The sequence below is a fragment of the Arvicanthis niloticus genome, chromosome 1 (assembly GCF_011762505.2).
Source record: "Arvicanthis niloticus isolate mArvNil1 chromosome 1, mArvNil1.pat.X, whole genome shotgun sequence".
NCBI classification, from domain to species: Eukaryota; Metazoa; Chordata; class Mammalia; order Rodentia; family Muridae; genus Arvicanthis; species Arvicanthis niloticus.
Genome location: NC_047658.1, coordinates 17,017,056 through 17,042,122, shown reverse-complemented (window position 1 = coordinate 17,042,122; position 25,067 = coordinate 17,017,056). Strand labels below are relative to the sequence as shown.

The window sequence follows — 25,067 nt, the reverse complement described above, 5'->3', positions numbered from 1 at the left end:
TCTCTATAAAGATCCTTGGCTTAAGGGCTAAGGGAACACAGCAGGAAAGGATTCAGAAAGACTGTAATAAACAGTGATGGGGAAAACACTGATGAAAGGAAGCCTTCTCTACACACTAGGATTTATATGGTATGAAATCACAGAAAGATGGGTAGCATGCAAAATTTTTCTATATGTATAAGCCAGATAAGGTCTTAGTGCAGAAATGGCAACTATATAAAAGGCCCATCACTACCACTGAAGCTATTTCAAAATAATACCTGCTGGCAATGAAAGTTTTATTTTTTCAATGGATTTCAACTGGGTAATCCAATAAAACTTAAGGTCCAGCTCCAGTAGCTGAAGGCCAACACAGAATTAATTCACTGGGATTTTGTAAGATTTTATTTTCTCACAATGCTTTGTCTTGGCAATTCTTTTAACCTTACATGTCTTAGAGTACATGTTACAGTCCCTAATTTGTTATAATGGGCTGTCTAAGTGTGAAAATCTGTGTGTGTGTGTGTGTGTGTGTGTGTGTGTTTGTATGAATATCTGCATATGACTCTTGCAATATTTCTTTGGGTCTTTATTTATTTAGTTATTAATTTGTTTGTTTCATTCTATCCTTGTTTGTTATTTTTATTGAATTTTATTTTATCATTCTAAATTACATTTCTTTTTATATTCTAATGAGAGAGAGAATGAAACAGTATGGATTAGTGTTGGGAAAGTGGGGAGGAATTGAAAGAATTTAGGGATTAGAACATACAAGAATATTTTCTATGAATCAAAACTACTTTCACATTACAGCTTAAACCTGTTAGAATGGCTAATAACAATGATATAAGTGGCAGCTCATGGTAGCAATGATGTTGAGCAAGGAGAACACTCTTTCACTGTTGGTGGGAAAGCAGAGTCATACAGGTACTATGGAAATCAGTATGACATTTCTGTAGAAAGTTGGAAATCAGTCTACCTCAAGTTCCAGCTTTACTGCTTTACTGCTCTTAGGAATATACCCAAAGTATGTATCATCCTACCACCAGGACATTTGATTAATCATGTTCATTGCTGCTCAACCTACGTAAACCAGAAAATGGAAACAACCTAGATATCCCTCAACAGAAGAATGAATATAGAAAATATGATACATTTCCATAATGGAGTATTAATACTCAGATGTTACTAATTATATCATAAGATTTGTAGAAAATATGTGGAAATAGAAAAGATTATCTTCAGTAAGGTATGGCAAGCCTAGAAAGATAAATATTGTATGTATTTGCTTATATTGTTAATTTAGCTGTAAATAGTTTGTAATAAAATACATGACATAGTGTTTAAGACTAGAGGAAAGGAATATGTCTCCATGGGAAGATAGAGTTTATGAGTGGACTGAGCCAAGGAGGATGAAAATAGGCAGGAGGTGAGATAGAACTGAGTAAGGGAATGAGGAGAAGGACAGCTAGAAATAAAGGGCATTGGAGGAGCAACATGGAAACCTGATGCAATAGAAACATCCTATAATATAAGAAGGAGAGGGAGAGGGGGAGGGAGAGGGAGAGGAAGAGAGAGAGGGAGAGAGGGAGAGGGAGAGGGAGAGGGAGAGGGAGAGGGGGAAGGAGAGGGAGAGGAAGAGAGAGAGGGGGAGAGGGAGAGGGAGAGGGAGAGGGGGAGAGGGAGAGGGAGAGGGAGAGGGAGAGGGAGAGGGAGAGGGAGAGGGAGAGGGAGAGGGAGAGGGAGAGGGAGAGGGAGAGGAATAGGGATGAAGTTTTCATATAGTGAGGGAAACAGAATCCCAATGGCCATCTCTTGTCAACAAATGAAGTTATAAGTACTGGGACTGGGTTTCATGAATATGAGTTGTTGGTTTAAAATGTGCAGTAGAATCTGCCCTCTCTGACCCAAAAATACAGGCTATTTCCAAGACAATAAGTTTTTCTGCAAAAACTAACAGCAAAGTTATACTGCTAAAGATAACATAGCAGAACTCATCAAACATAGAGTGACGGGATAGGTCCTGCTTCAGTTGTTGGAGAACCCACATGAAGACTAAACTGCACTTAAGTTACATATGTGCAGGGCCCTAGGTTTATCCTATGCTCACTCTTTCAACCACAAACTTTTTAATCTACATTTAATTCTGCCCAGAAGCTCTGCTAGGATATTGGTAGTATAAACCTTGAGGAAGTAACCTACTAATATCTGATTTGACTCTATTAAATGCAATACATTCCTGACACCATTTGAGCAAACCAGGAACCAGAGACTAGACAGATCAAAGACTTTGGGTAAAACCAATACTACTCATATCAAAACATGTCTCCTAAACCTATTCTGCCATACTCATAAGTCAATGCATTATTCAGCCATCATCAGAGAGGTTTAAATTTTTATTCCTGCAGCAGAAATTAAATACAAAGACACACATCTGGACATTATGATGTGTGTGTATATGTGTGTGTGTAGTGTGTGTGTGTGTGTGTATGTGTGTGTGTGTGTGTGTGTGTGTGTGTGAAAGAGAGAGAAACAGAGAGACAGGGAGAGACAGAGACAGAGAGTCATAAAGAGAAAATACAATAGACAGCTCTAAGTGGGGTGTCTCTTTATCTATTCCTTCCTCCCAACGTTTAGAACACTCCATAAAAAATGAAGCATAAGAAGTATGGGAACCAGATGGGACAGAGGACAGCAGAAGAACAGTGTTTGTACAACAAATATGCAATGCTTATATGTATACACAGAGAGTGCAGGCGGAATCACAGAGCCTACACAGGTCTGCACTAGGTCCTCTGCATATATAGCAGAGCTTTCAGTTTAGTGCTTTAATGAGACTCCTCATCAAGGTTCTGATTCTTGAGTGCATTCTTGGAACTTTTATTTTTCTACTGTTTTTTCTTCCACAGCTTCAATATGATAGTTTAAAAAATATTATTATAGTTTATTTTATTATATATTGTTGTTCTTGTATAGAAGCATGTTCAGTTCTAATGAGAGATCAAAAAAGTAGATGTGGATGAGAGAGAAGGTGAGAAGAATTCTGGAAGAAATGGAGAAAGGAAAGTAATATTCAGATTATAAAAACAATCTGTTTTTAATAAAAGGGAGACAAACATTTTACATAAACACATAGCATGAAATAAGTAAAACAAAAGAAACTTAGCAATGATACAGATTAAATATATGTACTGAAGAAGTCAAACTTAACTGCTTAGTCACATTCTATGTAAAACAACAAGAACAAGAACAAGAACAAGAACAAGAACAAGAACAAGAACAAGAACAAGAACAAGAACAAGAACAAGAACAAGAGCAAGAAGAAACACAACATCCCTGTACTGGTAATAATGATTAATAGAGGATGTGAGGAATCCAAGTTTTAAGTAAATCCTACATATGACTGAGTATTGTTTGAAAATGTAAAGAATTGGTGCTCAATACCCTGTGTCCAAGGTGAAACGAACAGATCATTAATTTGTGTAAAATGTAAATATTCAGAAAAAAAAACTGCAATGGATCAGCAATGTAAGTCAAGGATGATGCTAATATCTAGAGTGTGTGATTTCAAAAGGAAATAAAACTAATAACAATGCTTAAATGTCTAATCAGGGAATAAAAGATAATCTCTTACGTATCTCCAGTGTTTTCCCATTTGCTCAAGTATAGCAATCTCCTAAGGAAAAACTTCTCTGAAATCCTGTATTTACCTGTCAGGTTGGAAACCTCATTGTCTGCACAGGGAGTACAATCAAAGCAGCAGACAGCCTTACCTTCCTGGGCAGCTTTCCTGAATCCAGGCCCACAGCTTTCACTGTTCACAGACTGAAAAATCTAAGAGAAATGAACATTGCTATTAGCGAACATCTTGACTTTTCCGAAAATTTTGAGTAAATAGAGAATTTCTGGGTATGTTAACAGTTAATTTTTAAATGCTTACACTTACAGTTGAAGCTAATGAGATTTGCAAATGCTAATTTTATCATCTTTTGAGCTACACACTCCACATGTTTAAGTCTTAGTCCAATTCCTGAAGATGTTGATAAGGATAGGTGATTAAAGTAGTGCTCAAGAAAGTCATGATATGCATTCAGATTCAACTCGTTTCTATGCTTATTGGCTACTAGGGGAAACTTTTATATTGAAAATGTTTCTTAATGTTGACTGACAACTTTATAGGTCTTGATTCATCATGGAAGTACATCTTTTGCATCTCCATGTGTAGTTCTATACAGGTACCTACCTTAGATAAGAAGAACCACCACAATATGGGGGTCAGTATTTCACAGGCTGCTATCACTCACAGAATGAAAATGTAATAGGAGTTTGCAACCACATTTTTGTTCTTCAATTTTGCTCTAATTCTGGTCTATAAACATGTTGTCCTCACCTCTTTGGCTTTTAAAGCATTCTTTACCCACAATATAATATGTGCTCAGAGAGCCAGTCAAAACAAACCGGCCTCCCCTCAGTTGCTTATGTTGACTATTTGCATGAAGTGGCAAGTCAAACATTACATACAACACACACACACACACACACACACACACACACACACACACACACTCACTTGTTATACTATTATGCCTTTTCAGAGGCTGGGAAGTTAAAATGCCTCCTTACCTTAGTATAATTTCTTCATCTAGGTGACAAAATGAATCTATCAGTGTTCTGAGGCAGTAAGTAAGAGACACTCCTTTTTAAAGAAATATATGGGCATTAACAAACTTAAAAATGGACATATCGATTGATCAGAGTCAAGGAATGAGGAAATGATCTATGTTATCTGTTTTTATGTGAAGATCCTTATTGTTAATTCAATGTTTATTGAACTATCAAGGAGTTCCCAATGAAGGAGTTAGAGAGAAGACTGAAGGAGTTAAAGTGTTTGTGGCCCCACGAGGAGAGCAACAGTACCAATCAACTAGAGCACCCCAGGGTCTAAACCACCAGCCTGGGAGCACATAGGATGGACCTATGGTTCCAGCTGTATATGTAGGGGAGGATGGCCTTGTTGGGCATAGGTGGGATAGGAGATTCTTGGTATCATGAAGACTAGACACCAAGTATGGGGGAATTTGAGGGTGAGGAGGTGGGAGTTGGGGGTAGGTGGGTACACATTCTCACAGAAGCAGGAGGAGAAAAGATGGGATAGGGGGTTCCTTGGTGGGGGGGTAGATATGGGATAAGGGGATAATATCTGAAATGTAAATAAAACATCCAATAAAAAATTAAAATGGAGTACCATACATCTTTCTTACTCTTTGTCTAGAATCTATATCAGGAAGACCCAAGATTGGATCCTACAGAACTTGAGAGAAAGATTCTATTGCTGAGGACAGTATATAGTTAGACCAGAAAACATGGAGAAATCATGCAGTTAATCAATTACTTTATTTCTTCTGGCTAGATTTCATCATGCTTTAAGATGATATGCATGCTACCAAGAAAAATAAAATAATCATCATTCTCACTCAGCTGTGAACTATTAGGGATACAATAATGACTCTAAGTCAGAGTTCAGGGCAATCATTGGAAGTAGAGCAAGCTTATGTGTCACTCAGTGCAAATATGCTCCTCCCTTTGTAACTGCATACTAAATTTTTAGAACAGGAAGTACACTGACAAATTCTTCAACAAAATTTTTGATGAAACATAACCATAAGACTTAATAACATGGGATTAGAGAATTGTCCTCAAAACAGGACTTGGTATATATAAAATAATTTTCTTTTGGGATGAGTGATTATGAAAATGTAATCCCTTCAATACTAACATTGACATCATAATCTAAGAAGAATGAAAACTTGCTTGTCTTAGGTATTTAAGAATAAACATTAAAAGGAAATGAATTAGTTTGTAAATAGAAGAGATTGCCTGTGAAGAATGGGTTCATGTTCTGACTTTTAAGATGCAACTGTGTAGCCCTGATCCTCACGTGCTCATTTCTAGCAAGAACAGTCTATGTTAACACTATGCTTACCCATATCTCTATCTCTATCTCTATCTCTATCTCTATCTCTATCTCTATCTCTATCTCTATCTCTATCTCTATCTCTATCTCTATATCTATATCTATATCTATATCTATATTTATCTATCTACATATATATATTTCTGAATTATGAAAAAACTGTATATGAAGTGAAAATGATAGAATTGGGGATACCAAGAAAAGACCAAATATTGGAATTATGAACATAGAAAGAGGAGTGAAAACATTGGCAAAGACAGAGAAAATATTCCTATTAAAGATATAGAATAATCTGAGGAATGCTAGAGTTAAGACTTAAGCCATATGTACTGACAAAAAAAGAGGAAAAATTTAAAACACTGAAAAATAAAACAGAACATGGAAAGATTTCAAATGTTTATGGATTGGCTGGAATAACCTTGTGTAAATGCCTACCCTACCAAGAACAAGCTGTACATTCAAAGCAACCTCTACAAAATATTCAAGTCCTCAAAGAAACTGAAAATAGTCTTGAAGTACATGTGTAAATAAACAAACAAAAAAGACTAAGAACAAAAAAACCCCTTAATGTCAAAAATATATTTAGAGGCATCTCCATTCCATTTTCTATCTTAACTTCAAGAGGTATAGCATTAAAAACAGTATGGTATTGTCTTAAAAATGGGCTCACTTATAAATGGAGTAGAACGGAGGACTCACACACAAAACCATACTACTACAGTGTTAGGAGCCGCGTGACCATGACAACATTCGCCATTACAAGATGGCACGGGCATCCTGTGCTCACACAAGTAAACAACTGACTGCACAGGTGCAAAAGGCAAAAAGCGCGCCAAAGTCACTGCCCATCCAGGGGCGTATTATGGGTAATGAGTGAACAGCCAATCAGAAGTGAACACGTCACTCTAGGGTGTATATAAGCAGTGCCTTTTCCAGGCTTTGGGTCTTTCCTCTTCTGCTTATACAAGAATAAAGCCTCGCTGTGGTAACCACCCGAACACTGCCTCACGTGTCTCTTTCGCGGGCGAAGGGGACACGGAGGGGCTCAGAACATCTGGCGTTGAAACCCGGGATCTTCAAGGTGCCACGGAAGAACCCCCAAGACTCGGGGCAGGTTAAAAGACTGCAGGATCGAGGTACATCTCTGAGAGATATGCCTGGGGTGGAAGCCTTCATTGCGAGTGGACTTTCACTCACCGCTGCCACTCCACTAGCTAGCCTCTTGCTTGTGTTGCTTTTGCTTTCAGCTATTAGTGCAAGTCAAGAGGTTTCAGGAGAGGGCCACCCTAGCATACCAGAACCAGAGCGTGTTAGCCGGCATCAGGCCAAGGAGCCTGGAGATCAGGCCAAGGAGCCTGGAGATCAGGCCAAAGAGCCTGGGGATCAGGCCAAAGAGCCTGGAGAAACAGATAAGGCCAAAGAGCCTGGAGAAAGAAAAGAGTACTCAAAAGAAACAAGGGCTACTGCAGAGCCTGTTAAGGTTAAGGACCCTCCACCGACTGGTGGAGAGAGAGTGGAGGACAAAAGGAGCCCCCCCCCCCTTATGGCAGAATCTTTGGGGAACCAGAGCACTTAGAAATGGCTGCAGCCTTTCTCCAAGGTCAGGGATGAGATAGGCCCCCCGCCATGGCCGGGGAGGGGAGCTGTTTGTGTTTATTCCACAGGTGAAGACAATCCAATTTGGGTCGCTACGCGGCTGGTGCAGATTGTGAAGAATGAAGCTAGATTGCAAGATGACGGCTCTGATTCTCCTGATACTGATGTTCGATTTGGGGATAAGTATACCACTATGAGCCATAGTTAGATCTTGGCCTGTTCCCATGCCAGTACATTCAAATTCTGCAGTGCTGCCGTTGTTTACAGCTATTGAGAGTTACTTGGTTGCCCTGTCCTCACTGCGCACCTGCCAGCAGCCTGAGTTATATGATGCTACTTGTTTTCCATTAAATGTTACACCTCGTTTTGTGGCAGCAAAACTTTATAGCATAAAGGTAATCTACTTGGTGTTGATTTTAGAGAAAATAGATTGCTTACATCGTTAAAGATTGGTTTTGTTTCTCAAAAATATGGTTATACTCTAATATTACAAAAGAGGCTTAAAAACATAGTTAAACTGCCAATATTCCACTGGCTACAGTTGGTAGTTCAACCGAGAGTTTGAAAATTTTTGATTTGTCTATGTCTATAGAGAAAAGATACAACACGTGTCTTTTAAAGTTTACAGCTTAAATTTAAGGTTTAAAGTTAAAGTCAAAATTGCACAATTCAGGCCTAGCCAAGCCTCAGAGAACAGGCTAGAGGGAGGTTAAGCGCATTTACATTTGAATTAAGACAATGCAGACTGAGCTCTGCAGCTCAGGTGCTAAAAGTTCCTTTTGTCCTGGGTCTTCACAACCAGGTCCTAGAAATGTGTTTACCGGAATTTGTCTTTTGTCTTCATTGTTTCTTGTGAGAAGAGGGATAAATCTAAGACCCAAAGACTTTACAACAGTCTGTGGGCTAAAAGTTATGATTATGCTGGAGACATTAAAATTATGCCTACTTCCCTCCATGAGTATAACTGTACCTGCTGATAAAATATTGTTCAAATTGTTTTAATTCCTTTATATTCAAAGTTGTTAAAAATGAGATGCTTTGGATTCCTCTAATATATGTAACAATTATTAGAGAATAAGGTTGGCTTTTATCTGATATATTCATTGGACAAAAAAGATTGGTTATTAAATTAATCCAAAATAAAGTTCAAATTTAAGATTTATACAGCCTAACTTGCCTACTCCAGCTGCCATTTCAGTAAATGCTTATAGAATTATTATAGATATAAAAGATGTTTTTATACCATTTTACATTTCTTTACATTTCTGGTAAAGGTGAGAGGTTTACAGTCAGTAAATTTATTCATAATTTTTAAGAGCCCATGAAGCGATATTTGTTAGAAATAATTGCTTCAGAAAATGGTTAATTGTTTTACATTTTATATATATAAATATTGTTGTTGCTTTAATACAAAAAATTAAGAGGTTAAATCTTTTAGTGTATATTATTCATTGTGTGATACTTTATTAGTGGATTTCTCTAAAGAAGTTAAAATCCTAAAAACATTTTAGATAAAATGTTTATTCTTTATTCCACATAACAATTAAATTGGTTATTGAATTATTAAATTTGGCCTATTACATGACAAACATTTTAGACAAATTTGATAATCATATGTTACAGTTTTTCTCTATGCATGCTTTTATATTTCCTAAAATTTACTATACATACAGACCATAGAAAAGATGTTTGCTATATTTACTATATTTACAGATGCCTCATCTATTGAGAAGACAGTATATGTAATTAAATCATATGTGTATTTTCTTGAGTTTACCCTGCTTCAACACAATTAAATTATGTGTTGTAGCCACTGTTTAGAATGTTAAAAAAGGTGTATCTGCCTTTGTCTTGTTGAATGGTATATTTCATGAAGTACAAAATTTTTCAGCTACACGATTTAATATCTCTAGCCATTTGAATAACATTAAAATTAATAAGGTGTTTAGGACTACATCTGCACAACCGGTGTCGGTGTGTGTGGACCCCCCATTTTTCTTTATGTTATCCATCTTTCAAAATAATTCTGATATCTTAGATTGTAAGAATGTTACATGCCTTTTGGCACAATGCTGGAATGGATCACTAGACCTAGCCTTGGTTGTGCCTACCTTTGTGACCATCCCAGTAGAAGCTGATCCTGAAACTTTCCCTACTACATCATTATTGAGACATAAAAAAGACTTTGGCATTACTGCAGCCATTATCACTGCTATTACCATCTCTGCAGCTGTAGCTGTGACAGCTGGCATAGGCATGGTTAATAAAGTTACAGCAGCTACTGTTGTTAATCAAATTTCAGAAAAGACCTCTGAGGCTTTGACCATTCTACAGAAAGTGGATGCATACCTGGCATCAGGCATCCTGTTGGTCAATCAGAGAGTTGATTTGCTCCAAGCCCATGTGGAGCAGCTCACGGATGTGGTTCAAATGAGCTGCGTGTCAGCAACCCCACATCTAGGTATTACACCTCTGAGATTTATGAATGATATATTTATTCAAAGCCATAATCTTTCTGCTTATTTACAAGGGAATTGGACTGGGGAGTTGGACCAGGTGCAGCAGCAATTGCAGATCCGGATCTTGAGCCTTGATGGAACACGAGTGGACCCGGTTACCCCTGACGATTTTACTTCTTGGCTTACCTCTGCCTTTTCCTTCTTTCTTAAAGGGTGGGGATAGGCCTGTTTGGTGCAGCCCTATGTTGTGGATTAGTGTTCATGTTATGATTGGTCTACAAGCTCAGAGCCCAGCAAAAACGTGACAAGGTCGCTATCGCCCAAGCACTCGCAGCCTTGGAGCAAGTATCTTCCCCTGAAATTTGGCTATCTAGGCTAAGAAAGTAGCTGATGACTGAGACCCTCAGTCGATGCACCCCAAGGGTTCAGCCCATTGCACTGGGTCGATGAGAGGTCTAAGTCTAGCCAGCCCTTGCCTGAATAACTGTGGTACCTGAATATCTAGAGGTGTTGCGAGTGGGTACTCGACAGGGAATGTTCCACGAGTGTGGATAGATTTCCTGAAAGTATGCCTGATTGCACAAAGGTTTGATGCCAATAAACCTCCCCTGGTGGCGCCCCAGGGTGGAGGCTCCCTTTCCCCACCAAAAGGCATTGAGATGGGTATGGGAAGTATTCCTCATTGCATGACTACGAGAGAAGAAACCCATTACAATATCTCATTTGCACAGGGGATCAGGCCTCTGCTTTCCCTCACTGAGTTGGTGCCGCGCTTGATAGGCAATAGGCTGTTCCATCTTAAATATATAGATAGGGGGAGATGTTAGGAGCCGCGTGACTGTGACAACATTCGCCATTACAAGATGGCACGGGCATCCTGTGCTCACACAAGTAAACAACTGACTGCACAGATGCAAAAGGCAAAAAGCGCGCCAAAGTCACTGCCCATCCATAATGAGTGAACAGCCAATCAGAAGTGAACACGTCACTCTAGGGTGTATATAAGCAGTGCCTTTTCCAGGCTTTGGGTCTTTCCTCTTCTGCTTATACAAGAATAAAGCCTTGCTGTGGTAACCACCCGAACACTGCCTCACGTGTCTTTTTCGCGGGCGAAGGGGACACGGAAGGGGCTCGGAACACTACAGCCATATGATCTTTGAGAAATGATGTAGAGAAAAGACGTTTTCCATAGTGCTTACTAAATTGCATAGTTCCACATAAAAAAGAAACTAGATCTGTCCCTCACTGTGTACAAAACTCATTTCCAGAAGTATCAAAAAGGACTGCAACATAATCATGATATCCTAAAACTAGCAGAAGAAAGAATTTGGATATCATTGAATTGGCAGGAAAGTCATTTCTGAACAGGACCAAAAGAGCACAAGCACAAACATGAAGACCATCGACAAATGGGGCCTCATGAAACTAAAGCGCTCTTTGCACCCCATCCTTTCAGTTGTGAAGTAGCATAAAGAAAATGAAAATCATTACCAGCTATACATTAGACAGGAGGTTTATATTTAGAACATAGAAGGGGCTCAAAAATCTAAACATGAGGTAAACAAAATCCTAGTTAAAAAGTGGAATATAAAACTAAACAGAGTTTTCAAAGATGAAATGCAAAAGTCTGGGAAAATTTCTAGTTTTATATACTACATCTCAACCACAATTTACAATCTCTCCTACTGCCTCCATTCTCTCCTAGATCCTCTTCCTCCAATTACCTTCAAAGAAAAAAAATGATCAGGCTTTTTAAGGCTATCCCCTGAACGTGACATAACAGCATATAATAACAGCATATAATAAGGCCAGGCACAAATGCTCATGTCAAAGCTGGATAAAGTAACACAGTAGTAGAAAAAGGGTCTAAAGATAAAAGCCAAAGAGTTAGAGACCCCACCCATTCCCATATGTTAGAAATTTTATAAGAATGCCAGATTAACAACTACAAAGTATATTTAGAGGACATAAATCAAAACACCTGTACAGAATTTGTATTTTTCACTCAGTCTCTGTGAACCCCTGTGAGTCCTGGTTAGTTGATTCTGTGGGACATGTTCTTGTTGAGAACATGATACCTCTTGCTCCTACAACCCTTCCTCCTCTTCTTCTGTAGAGCCACCCTAGTGTTTGGCTGTGGGTCTCTGCCTCTGCTTCCATTGCTGGATGGTGTCTCTCTGATGACAGATCCTTGAGTATAGCAGAATATTTGTCATTGACATGTTTGCCAGTCATGTTTAGTTCAATCTGGTGTTCTCTGGGCTGTTCTGCCTCTGGTTCATAGTTATCCAGGCAGTGTGAGACATGGGCTCCCTCTCATGATGTAGGTCTCAGTTTGGACCAGTCACTGGTTGGACATTCCCACAAGTTCTACAACTCCATTACTACAGCACATTTTGTAGGCATGACAGTTAAAGGTTTTGTGGTTGGTTTGATATCCAAGAATATCCAAGTCCCACTGCTAGGAGCCTGTGTACTGAATATGGACAATTCAGACTTCATATCCCACAGTCCTAGGAAACATTGCAAGGATGATTCTTTTAGATTGTAGAAAGTATACACTGCACTAGGTTTTTACATTGCCTCCTGAAAAGGTTTGACAGCCCTATTTGCTAAGAAAATGCATAAGAATGTTATGCTTTTAAAGAAAATGACCCCATAGACTAATAGGAAGCAGTAATATTAGGAGTTGTGGCCTTCTTGGAGAAGTATGACACTGTTTATGGGCTTTGAGATCTCACCTTTTCCAGCCAGGCTCAGTATGGCATTATTTTCCTACTGCCTGCTGAAGAACCCTTGGCTCTTCAAGCATCATGTCTGCCTGCATGCCACCACGATTCCTGCTTTGATTACACTTGATTAAATCTGAATTGTAAGTCACCTCCAATTAGAGGCTTTTTAAATACAAGATTTGGTGGACCTGGTGTGTCATCACAGCAATAAAACTCTAAATACTTTGACATTTTTATCTTATACCAACTAGAATAGCTGTGAGTTTTTAAAAAATAAAGATGGCATAAAAAGCTTGTGCCAATTCTCCTGCTGTGTGGGGCTATGCCAGACAGTGCTTTCTTGGTTCACTCTTGAAGTAAGCCCAGAAAGAAGGTCATCAGTGTGGGCAAGACTTGGTCTTGTGAGATAGCATTGCCTTTTCTATAATGAGATATTTCTATAATAAGATATTTACCTGTATTAAGGCTAAGTTACTTTGCACTATTAGCTGAAAGGCCTGAATATAGGAGACCAGAAACTGCAGTCTCTGTCATTCAGCACCTCTAAGTAAGACAGCTGGGAATTTAGTAGAAGGATTTATTGCTAGTGCAGGTCAAGTATAGTATTAAGTCAGCTAGTCTCAAGTCAGCTAGTATGAAGTCAGAAAACCTCTCTGGCTTTGCTGGCTAATTTTTTGTGAGTCAGAGATAAATGAAAGAAAAAGAATTAAGATGCTATGCACAGACATTGATGCAAAAAAAAAAATACTTGATGAAATACTCACAAACCAATCCTGGGAACACATCAAAGACATTATCCATCAAGATTTAGTAGAATTCATCCCAGGAATGCAGGGGTCATTCAATATATGAAAATTCCTCACATAATTCATCATATAAAAAAAGAAAGAAAAATCACATGACTTTCTCATAAAATGCTGAAAAAGCCTTTGATAAAATTCAACACTCCTTCATGTTAAAGGTATTAGAGAAATCAGGCATACAGGGCACATACTTAAGCATAGTCAAAGCAATGTACAGGAAACCAATAGCCAACAACAAAATGAATGGACAGAAATTTAAAGCTTTTCTACTAAAATCAGGAAAAAGACAAAGCTTCCCACTCTATCCCTATCTATTCAATGTAGTACTTGAGGTTCTAACCAGAGAGATAACACAACTAAAGGAGATCAGTGGACAGAAATTAGAAAAGAAGAAGTCAGTGTATCACAATTCATGAATGATATGATAGAATACATTAGTGACCTCAAATATTCTACAAGAGAGCTTCTACAGCTGATAAACACCTTCGGCAAAGTGGCTGTTTATAAGTTAACTCTAAGAAATCAGTAGTCCCCCTTTATACAAATAATAAATGGGCCAAGAATGAAATTAGGGAAACAACACCCCTTACAATAGCTACAGATAATACAAAGTATCTTGGTGTAACTCATAATTAGCAAGTGAAAGATCTGTATGAGAATAATTTTGAATACCTGAAAAAAATAGAGGAAGATTATCAGAAGATGGAAAGATCTCGGATGCTCAGGGATAGGTAAGATTAACATAGTGAAAATGGCCATCTTACCAAAAGCAATCTACAGAATCAATGCATCTGCATCAATATTCCAGCAGAACTCATCATAGACCTAAAAAATCACATCTCAAATTCATATGGAAAAAAACAGGATAGCCCAAACAATACCGAACAATTAAAGAAAATTGGGAGGAATTAATGTCGCTGACCTCAAGCTGTACTACAGGGCAATAGTGATAAAAACTGAATGGTATTGGTACACAAGCAGAAATCTTGGTCAATGGAATCAAACCAAAGTCCCCAAAATAGGTGTACACACCAATAGACACTTGATTTTTTTTAAATAAAGAAGCCAAAACCATACAATGAAAAAAGTAAGCATCTTCAACAAAATGTGTTGGATTAACTATATATCTACATGTATAAGAATAAAAAATGATCCATATTTATCACCCTTGCACAAAAACAAATTCCAAATGGACCAAGGACATAAACATAGAACCAGATACAGTAAATCTCATTGAAGGGAACCTGAAAAATACCCTTAAGTACATTGGTAAAGTAGACAATTATCTTAACAGAATGCCAGTGGCTTTTGATCTAAGATCAAGAATTGATAAATGGGGCTTCATGAAACTGCTAAGCTTCTGAAAGGCAAAGGACACTGTCAATAGGAAAGAAAGACAGCCTCTGGATTGGAATATGATCTTCCCCCATTCTACATATGACAGAGGGGTAATATGGATTAAGGCCATTTTAATTTGGCTGATCACTAAGGACTTTGAACATTTTTAAAGTGCTTCTTGTCCATTCAAGATTCCTCTGTTGTGGATTCTGTGTTTAACTCTATGCTCCATTTTTTAATTGTGTTGTTTGTTTTCTTTTGGAGGTTAGCTTCTTGAGTTCTTTATGTATTTTGGATAGTAGCCCTCTATTGGATATTATGTTTGTCAAGATTTTATCCCCAATCTGTAGGTTACCAATTTGTCTTATGGACTATGTCTTTTGCCTTACAGAAGCTTTTAATTTTTTATGAGATCTCATTTATCAATTTTTGATGCTAGAGCCTGAACAACTGAAGTTTCATTTAGGAAATCAACCCCTCACCATCCCCTTTGCCAATGAAGCTCTTTCCGTCTTTCACTTCTATTGGATTCCATGTATTTGGTTTTATGTTGAGGTCTATGATTTACTTGGGATTGAGATTTGTGAAAGGTAGCAAATATGGATCTATTTTCAGTCCAGATGTTCAACAACAGAGGAAGAGATAAAAAAAAATGTTGTTCATTTACACAATGGAATACTATTCAGCTATTAAGAAAGAGGATATCATAAAGTTTACATGCAAATGGATAGAACTATAAAATATCATCTTGAATGAGGTGACCCAGTCACAAAAGTACATATATGGTATGTATTTACTTATAAGTGCATATTAGCCAAAAATATTATAGCTTACCCAGGATACAATCCACAGAACTCAAGAAAGTTAACAAGCTGAAGGGCCCAAGTGAGGATGTTTCACTCCCATGTGGGAGGGAGAAGAAAGCAATCACAGAGGGCTGATGAGGTAGGATCCTGGGTGGGACTGGGGACAGGATGGGGATAATGGGGACATGATCAGGTAAGTAAGAGTGAAGAAAACAGAAGTGGAGCCCTGAGGATCAGCATAATAAATGGAAATGTGCAACCTCAGAGACTGAGATACAGTGTGGTCCTCTAGAATTTACCAGAGACCTGGGAGGTGAGAGATTCACAGGACTCAATGGGGTTGGGGGAACTTAGATGAAATGCTCATCAATTGGGAGACAGAACTCGTATAGTTCACCTCCAGTAGAAAGACAGGACATCAAGTGTAGGGATGGGGTTTCTATCCCACAGTCAAAAACTCTGACCCAGAATTGTTCCCGTGTAAAAGAACTGCAGGGACAAAATGGAGAAGAGACAGAGGGAAAGTAGGTCCAGTGACAGGCCTAACTTGGGATTCATCTCAAGGGGAGGTGCTAAGGCCCAACAGTATCACTGATGCTATGATCTATTTACAGACAGGAGCCTAGCATGGCTGTCCTATGAGAGGCCCAACAAGCAGCTTACTGAGACAGATGCAGATACTTACACCCAACCATAGGAGTGATGTTGGGGATCCCTGTGTTTGAATTAGGGACATAATTAGGGCTAGAAGAAGTTGTGGAGAAAGGAGTCCCAATAGGAAGACCACCATTCTCAACTAAACTGGGTACCTGAGATCTCTCAGATCCTGAGCCAACAACTAGGCAGCATATACTAGCCAGCTCAAGGTCCCTGACACATATACAACAAAGAACTTCTTGGTCTCAGTGAGAAAGATGTGCGTAGCCCTAGAGAAACTTGAGGCCCCAGGGATTATGGAGGCCATGTGGGGTGGAGTGTGGTGAGGAGGGGTGGATAGGGTTGTTTGCATGCAGGATGGGTCTAAGTGGTCCAACCTGAGACCCATAACATGGTCATGCACCAATCCATAACATTATTAATGATACTCTTTTATGCTTGCAGACAGATTCAAGTTGCCCTCTGAGATTCTCCACCCAGCAGCTGACTCAAACAGATGCAGACACTTATAGCCAAACTGTGGATGTAGCTTGAGGACTCTTATGAAAGAATAGGAGGAAGGGTTGTGAGCCCTGAACAAGATACGAACTCAAAAAAAGACTAAGAGTAATTTTATCTGGAATCTTGGGGCTCTCAGATTTGGAACCACCATCAAAGAATATACATGGGTTGGATCTAGTCCCCCTCCCCTACCCACTCATGCACACATGTAGCAGATGTGCAGCTTGGACTTCATGTGGGTCCCAAACAACTGGTGGGAGGCTATCTTAAAAGCTGTTGCCTGTGTATGGGATTTGTTCTTTTAACTAGGACGCCTTGTCTGGCCTCAGAGGGAGAGGAAGCACCTTGCCTTGCAGTACCAGAATGGGGGAACACCCAGGGTACACCACCTGCTCAGAGGAGAAGAGGAGGACTCAGTGATGTGACTATGTAAAAAGTAATAATAATAGTAATAAATAAATAAATAAACTATCATTTCCTTAGTTGTGAGATTTATATTGTTTCTATTGTTTCACTTGAGGACATATTACACATTAGATTGTTTATGTCATATAGCTGTTTCTTTATTAGGATACACACATATGTGTCTATATACACATTTATATATGTATATGTGCATACATATTATTAAGAGACTCAACCATTTCTTAGGTTTTAGGTATTGGCCTTATTGCATATAAATGGATGGAACTAGAAAGCATCATCCTGAGCAAGGTCATCCATAAGACAATTTTCATGTTTTCTCCTATATGTGGATGCTAGCTTTTAAGATGTAGCTATCTGTGTTTTCTGTGGAACATCTACAGATTAAGTATCTCATGTATGACCAGTTGAGCTGTAACATTTTTCTATGTGGTAATTTTCTAAGTGGTCATTTTAAAAAGTTTTATTTAAATTGGATATTATATTCTTAATATAATATTATATTCTTACTGTAATACCCAATTTAAAAAAAAGAAAAAAAAGAACAAAGAAAAAAGAAAAAAAGAAGAAAACGAAAAGAAAAAAGGAGATTTAATAACACAAATGGAAGGATTGAGAAATTTAGAAGGCAGTTTATGTTAATGGAAACAGCATCATAGAAACAGGAAAATCACACCCTCATAGAAGCACAAGGAGGGGCATGGGATAAGGGGTTCCTGGGTGGTGGGGGGAATGGGATAAGAGGGTAAAATTTGAAATGTAAATAGTATAACCAATTAAAAAAAGGGAAAAAAGTTTTATTTAAAGGAGAAGAAATTAGAAGTGGATTTGGTCAGGAGAGGTTGGATATAGTAGAGTAGAAAATAGAAAGGGAGAACTAGCACTACAGGCCTTTTCTTTTATGAGCTTAAATTATATGAATATAAGTATTGCCTGTATGTGTGGGGAATGTGTAAGTATGATCAGAAGGTAGTTTTCAGAGTCTTCTTCCAACTGCTTGTTTCCTGAGTATTAAACTCTGATCATCTGAAGGTGAGCCTCTTGATATGCTTCTCTTTGGACCACAAAAGAAGTCTTTTGAAGAACAATAGGGAGCTGTTATTCTGTAAAAGCTTGCTAAAATATGTACATGCATAAAATTTATTTAAATCTCATATCTAGGGGATGTTGAAGACAATACTTCAACTTGACACCACATACCAATAAATAAAGTCCATGGTAGACCCTGGGATGCATTATTTGGTGTTGCCATCTTTTATGGCCACATCGAACCAAAATTTCTCCTTTCTTGGTGTAGGAGGGCTTATTATTCAATCTCATGGTGGATTTTTCTACATACCTATGTATGCAGCTACAGTGACCTGCTATATACTGTACCTAGTCATTATAAATGGAGACTGAACACAGCTGCAGAAATGCAGAGTGACCTGCTCAGTTACATTCCATTAACCTGAGGTTATTTTTTTTTTTAAAAACCCTCATATATGTATTTCAAATAATGGACAAAATCTAAGGGGTAGCCACAGCTGAAAATACTTCTCACACTGTATAAGTAATATATTTTGCTGTGGCCAAGACAAAGTTATGCCTCATCTGTGTTTCCACTGTCCTTTGGTTTCCATGTTCTATTCTAAAATTTTATCTTGAACAGTGACAATGCCTCTTTTTTATTTTGGTTTTTTGAGATAGCGTTTCTTTGTATAGCCCTGGCTGTCCTGGAACTCACTCTGTAGACCAGGCTGTCCTTGAACTCAGAAATCTGCCTGTCTCTGCCTCCCAAGTGCTGGGATTAAAGGCGTGTGCCACCACTGCCCAGATGACAATGCCTCTTTTGATGCACTGTCAAAAGTACTATCTACTCACACCTAATATGACATCACTGCATCCAATTTAATTCCTTTAGTTTTTAACTTGAACTCAACCCACCTACCATGTCCTTGTTGACATTTTTGGTTGAGTAGAGTCTGCAAGTGCAATTAAATATAAGGATTTCTTGCCATCTAGTCATTAATTAGCTCATTGGTTCAACAATGTATACACTAAACAATGAAGAAAAGTGATGCTACATTCCATTGCAAATCTTTCCTGTAATAATTGTCTTGCTTCTCTGAAAGAATATCATAATAAGTATTCAGGTTTCACTTCAATATTCCAAAGAAACTTGTCACCTTTACCTTTTTACCTTGTCTTTGTTTTTCATGACAGTCATGTTTTCAGAGATTAAGGTTGTCTGTCATGCATATGAAGTGGCAGAAATAAAAGAAGCAAAATAGAGATTGTTCATGTTTCCCTATTGTTGCTAAATTAGCACAATCTATTTTACAAACAGTCCTATATTACAAAGAAACACACACAACATGACACAAAAACAATTTGACCTTTGGAATACCAAGGGCAGAAGGAAGTGTTCTGCATATCAACCTACCATCTCAAGGAAGCTAGATGGTTTTAAGATGCATGGGCTTATTATGCAGAATTTCCTGCAACAGAAATACCCCATGTCTAAGCATATTCTAACTCTTGTCTAAGATCAGATAGAAATGTTGTATACAACAGACATGTCGGCCTCTAGGATGAAGAAATTTGCAATTTCTTAAGATTAAAGTGCTAATATGTTCCTATATATTTCTTTAACATGTATTTGTATACCATAAATATCTATAAGTCAAAGCATTTTATTTTCTGGTAAACATGGTATGATGATCATATAATAAATGTGGTAGTTCAAATAAGAATGCTCCCATAGGCTAATACAGTTGAATGTTTGTTTCACAGATGTGTACTGTTTAAGTAAGGAGGTATATTCTTTCAGGAGTTGCTGTAGCCTTTTTTGCATCTTGGGGGTGGGTTGACCACTTCTGAAAGTGGTCATTGAAATTTCAAAAGCCAGTGCTAAGTTATCTCTTTTCTCTCTGCCTCTCTGTCTCTGTCTCTGTCTTTCTCTCTCTTTTGCTCTCTCTCTCTCCTGGCTGCCTATGTGTTACCATATTAATCTCTCAATGAATGTTCTTATGCCATGGCTGTCTGATTTCTACAATAATTATAATGGTGAACTAACAATCTAAATATATAAAGATTCCTTCAAATTAAATAATTTCTTTTATAATTTCCTTAACCACAGCAATAGAACAATAAATAAGCCAAGAGATATCTGTGAAGTTGAAAACAGAATGGTCAGCATAGCAAACCCAGAAAACTAACAATAAAGAAATATTCTATCTCAAAACAAACAACAAAGTGAAAACAGGAAAGAAACAAAGAAAAAATTAAAAGGCACCAACTCAGCACTGGAGAAACTACAGTCTCAGATGTCTACAATGGAAGAATGGATAATGAAAGTGTGGTTCTTACAGGTAAATGCATGTAACTAGGAAATATCCTGAGTGAGATAACCTAGTCTCAATAGTACACATATGATATATACGCGTTGAAGTGGATATTAGCCAACAGCCTTGCAAAACCCATGGTACAACTCACACACCATGTGAAGGTCAAGAAGGAAGAGCAAAATGTGGATCGTTAAGTCATATTAGAAGGGGGGACAAAATAATTATGGGAGGTATAGGGCAATAGGGATATGAGAGGGAGATAGGACAGAGAGGGAAAAAGTTGGTAGAGTCAAGTGTGAGAAGAGATGGAGGAAAAGTACAGAGGTTCAGAGAATTAAATGGAGGTGTGGAGCAGTGCGGGATAGGGAACTGGGGGTAGCCACTAGAAAGTTTAAGGTGGCAGGGAAAGAAGAAGTTGCCAGGACCCAAGTGGGATAACATTGACCAAAATATATATCAAAGGGGTGATACAACTAGTAGAACCCATATCCAGTGGTTAGGCATGGCCCCCATTTGAGGGATTGTGACACCCATGCATCTCAAGATATTACCCTGGAACTGCTCCTGTGTAGAGGAAATGCAGGGCCATCCAGAGACTGCCCCACCTAGGAGCATGCCATCTGCAGACCCCAAACCCAGACATTATTGCTGATGCAGAGAAGTACTTACTGACAGGAGCCTAGCACATCTGTTTCCTGAAAGACTCTCAGAGCCTGACAAAGGCAGATGTGGATGCTCACAGCCAACAACCATCAGACAGAGCACAGGAATCTCAATGGGAAATTTAGGGGAGGAACTAAAGGAGCTGAAGGGTTTTGCAATGCCATAGGAAGAAGAACAATATCAACCAGCCAGACCTCTCAGAGGTTTCAGGGACTAAACCACAAATGAAAGAGTACACAAGAAGAGACCCATGGCTCCAGGTACATATGTAGTAGAGGATTGGTTTATCTGGCATCAACAGGACTGGAGGCCCTTGGTCCTTTGAAAGTTTGATGCCCCATCCAGAGAGATGCTATGGCCTTGAGGCCCGAGTGGATGGGAGGTAAGAGGGAGATAGGACAGAGAGGGAAAAAGTTGGTAGAGTCAACCTTATAGAAGCAGGTGGAAGGATTTGTGGAGGGGAGTCTGTGAAGGGGGACAATATGTACTATGTAAATAAATAAAATAACCAATTTAAAAAGCATTTTACTCTTTTCAGTGAAGTATATAACATCCATATTACCTCTACTGTATAATTCTATAACTCCACCTTGCACAATGCTTTTGTTATTTGAGCTGAACCTGCATGCCTCTCTCCAATGTGGTGTGCAAATAAAAGCTGATGAAACACCCAATCACTCACATCCTATTTCTGAGCTCTAAGTTTATAAACAAACACTAGTTAAAACCCAGGCATCTTTTGCAGTTCCCGGGAGTAAGAGGCTTCATTTTTTTCTCATGTATTGAACATTAAAATAGAAGGAACTTCTACTATTATTAGATACCATGATATTGTTTTTTTGATCAATGGAAATAATAACCTGTTAGACTGACAGACACTTTGCTCTAACAATGTTCAGTTTACTGAGTAGAATATAATAGAATATTCTGGGCTCAGAAAACAAATAAATCAATCAGTTTATGCTATACTGATATAATTATGGGACAGTAGGACATCAAGGGCACACAGTGAAACTATATTATAAAAACATATAAGGAATCCAAAACATAAAATAAAACTGATGGTTTCAGTATAAAGAGAGTTTGATACAATTAGATGTAGAAATTATGAATGGACACAATCACACCATATTATACCTGAATAAGACATTTAGCATGCTGTGGCACTGGTTAAACCATAATATTTAATTTACTATCATAGATAAATTTTAATTTTTAACTAAATTTAAATGGATATTCCTTCTTGAATGTTTTTTGTGCCTGATTCCACGACTGGAGTTTTTTTCTGGCCTTAACAAAATAATGTAGCACTTGGGGGCAAAAATCAATCCAAGCAGTGCTATACTGGAAGCCAAGATGGAGAACACTTCCATAGCCACCATGACCTTCCCCTTTGTGCTATGGTAGACAGGGAGGAAAGTGATCCAAACACAGAAGAATACCTGCATGCTGAATGACAGGAACTTGGCCTCATTGAATGTGTCAGGCAGATTCCTGGACAAGAAGGCCATGGTGTAGCTCCCAAGTGCTAAGGAGCAGAGGTAGCCCAGGACAGTGTGGAAGGCAACTGTGGAACCCATGTTGCACACAATGATGATGTGACCATGCTCAGCATGAGTATCTTGATCAATGAAGGGTGGAGAGGTAAGCAGCCAGATTCCACAGATAACAAGTTGGATCAGTGTGCAGATGGGAATGATGAAATTAGGGGCTCTTGATACCATTAACCACCTCACCATTCTAGCTGGAACAGTGGCCTTGAATGCAATAACCACTGTAATAGCTTTGGCCAACACTGTGGAGAGAGCCACAGTGAACAAAATTCCAAATGCTGTCTGCTGCAAGATACAGGTGGCTGTGTTGGGCTGGCCAATGAAGAGCAAGGAACTGAGGAAACAGATGAAGAGGGTCAATAGCAGGGTGTAGCTGAGAGCTCTGTTATTGGCCTTGACAATGGGTGTGTCTCTGTGCTTCACAAAGACTACTAGAACCACAGCTGTGAGTACAGAGAAGGCCAGTGCTGTGATGGTGAGTGCCATCCCCAAGGGCTCTTCATAGGCCAAAAAGCTCACAGATTTCAGGAGGCAGCGATTCTTCTCTGAGTTGGCATAGTGACTTTCTGGACACTTCACACAATGATCCATATCTGTTCAGAAATGAAAGTGACGGAATCAATCCTCAGGTGTTACCTTCGCCCTAATGTATTAATTATTCATGAGTCATTGAAGTGCTTTTTGAGTCATATTCCTTTATTATTTTAGAAAGACTTTTTTAAGGACTCCATGAATCATTTCAAATCTATGCAGTGCTTTTTGCCTATGGTGACCAAAATTCCAAAATTTCAATGCCCTTTCTCTGTCTTTGTATGCTTTGCCTCAATTAGTGAACTTTTTGCATCTATTTTATGAGTCATAATATTTCAGAACAATACTGTAGAAATGCAGTTTGATTCTGACATAATCTTATGAAATATGTCTAATTCTGGATATATGTCTTATAGAATACTGATATTATTGTTTGAAATTCATTTCTTAAATGGTATTCTCTGATTTGGGACCCATATGTACTCATTTTCATAAATCTCTTGGGTACTCCAATTTGTTTAACAGTCTGAATTATTTAAAACTAATAAATGCCATTACATTATTGAAACTTAAATACTACACTAGTATTATGTTGTTACATTTAGCTATGGCATTTTTTAACACATAGGCACCAAACTATTACTAAGTATTTAAAAATAGATTTGGAATACTCTGCTCCTAAACATGTGTGAGTTTTAACTTGAATTAAAAAGCATGCTACTCAGTTTATATTGTCATATTTTTATTACATTTAACGTTCATGTAGTTCTAAAAACTATCACCTCATCAAGAGATTGTTGTCTCTGTTTTATAGTTTAAATTGAATTTTATCAAGGTTATTTTCAGAAGAATCAAATTTTCTTCTTTGATACCCTGTATTTTTTTCTTTAATGACCATGGAATTCTACTCATTTTTTGTCAAGTGATTTACACATCCACACACTTGTACCTTTGCTCTCATCGTGAGCATTTTGCTGTTGCTTTTTTATTCTACAATGTATGCTTCAAGAGCAGAATTATATATTTGACTTAATTAAGGAATATGATGTCTGTTTCATTAACCTATTTATCTAAGGATACCACTTTATTTTGGAATTAAATTTTGCATATTCTACATCTTGCATCACTGATATCTTGAATTTTAAATTCTTCTCATGTGTTTTTTCACCCTAATTTGCCTTATGTATAGCTTCAAAATGTAATCACTGAAATCAAATTGTGCAGGATTTTAGATCCATGACCAATGTTTGCCTATTCTGTGCATAATGAAAATAGCTGTGGATGTACCATATAGCATAAGTACAGGGAAGAGATATTCATCAAAGGAGTATTTCATATCTGTCACTATGAAGCCACATGAAGTTTCAAGGTGGTAGGAATTCATATCACATAAAGATGAACTCAGTGCTGCCATTGAGCTTAATCTACTTATTGTCAAACCCCATCTACATGTTTGGTTTTATGTTCATCCATAAGTGACACACTCATCCTTACTCCAAGAAACCTATCTTAACCATTATCTGTGATAAAGGAGAAGACATATGAGTATGTATGATCATGAAGTAAGTTATGCTTTAATCTCTATCTATAAACAAGTACTTTATAACTATCCATTGTTAGGTATAACAGAAATAAATGCATAATGGATGTAAGATGAAGATATGAGCTGTCTCCTTCCAGGCAATACATGCATTGTTTTATGGAACTCACAGCAATTAAAGAT

The 25,067-nt window shown here is 38.0% G+C and overlaps 1 protein-coding gene across 1 annotated transcript in view; it reads right to left on the bottom strand.

Annotated features, from left to right (window-relative positions):
• Nucleotides 1-22,468: 22,468 nt before the first annotated feature.
• The window catches only part of LOC117716958 (vomeronasal type-2 receptor 116-like), a 28,999-nt gene continuing 26,400 nt past the window's right edge, over nt 22,469-25,067 (bottom strand). The window contains exon 6 of the mRNA XM_034514110.1: nt 22,469-23,406. Coding sequence (XP_034370001.1) covers nt 22,469-23,406 — 938 coding nt within the window. The remainder of the gene's footprint in view (nt 23,407-25,067) is intronic.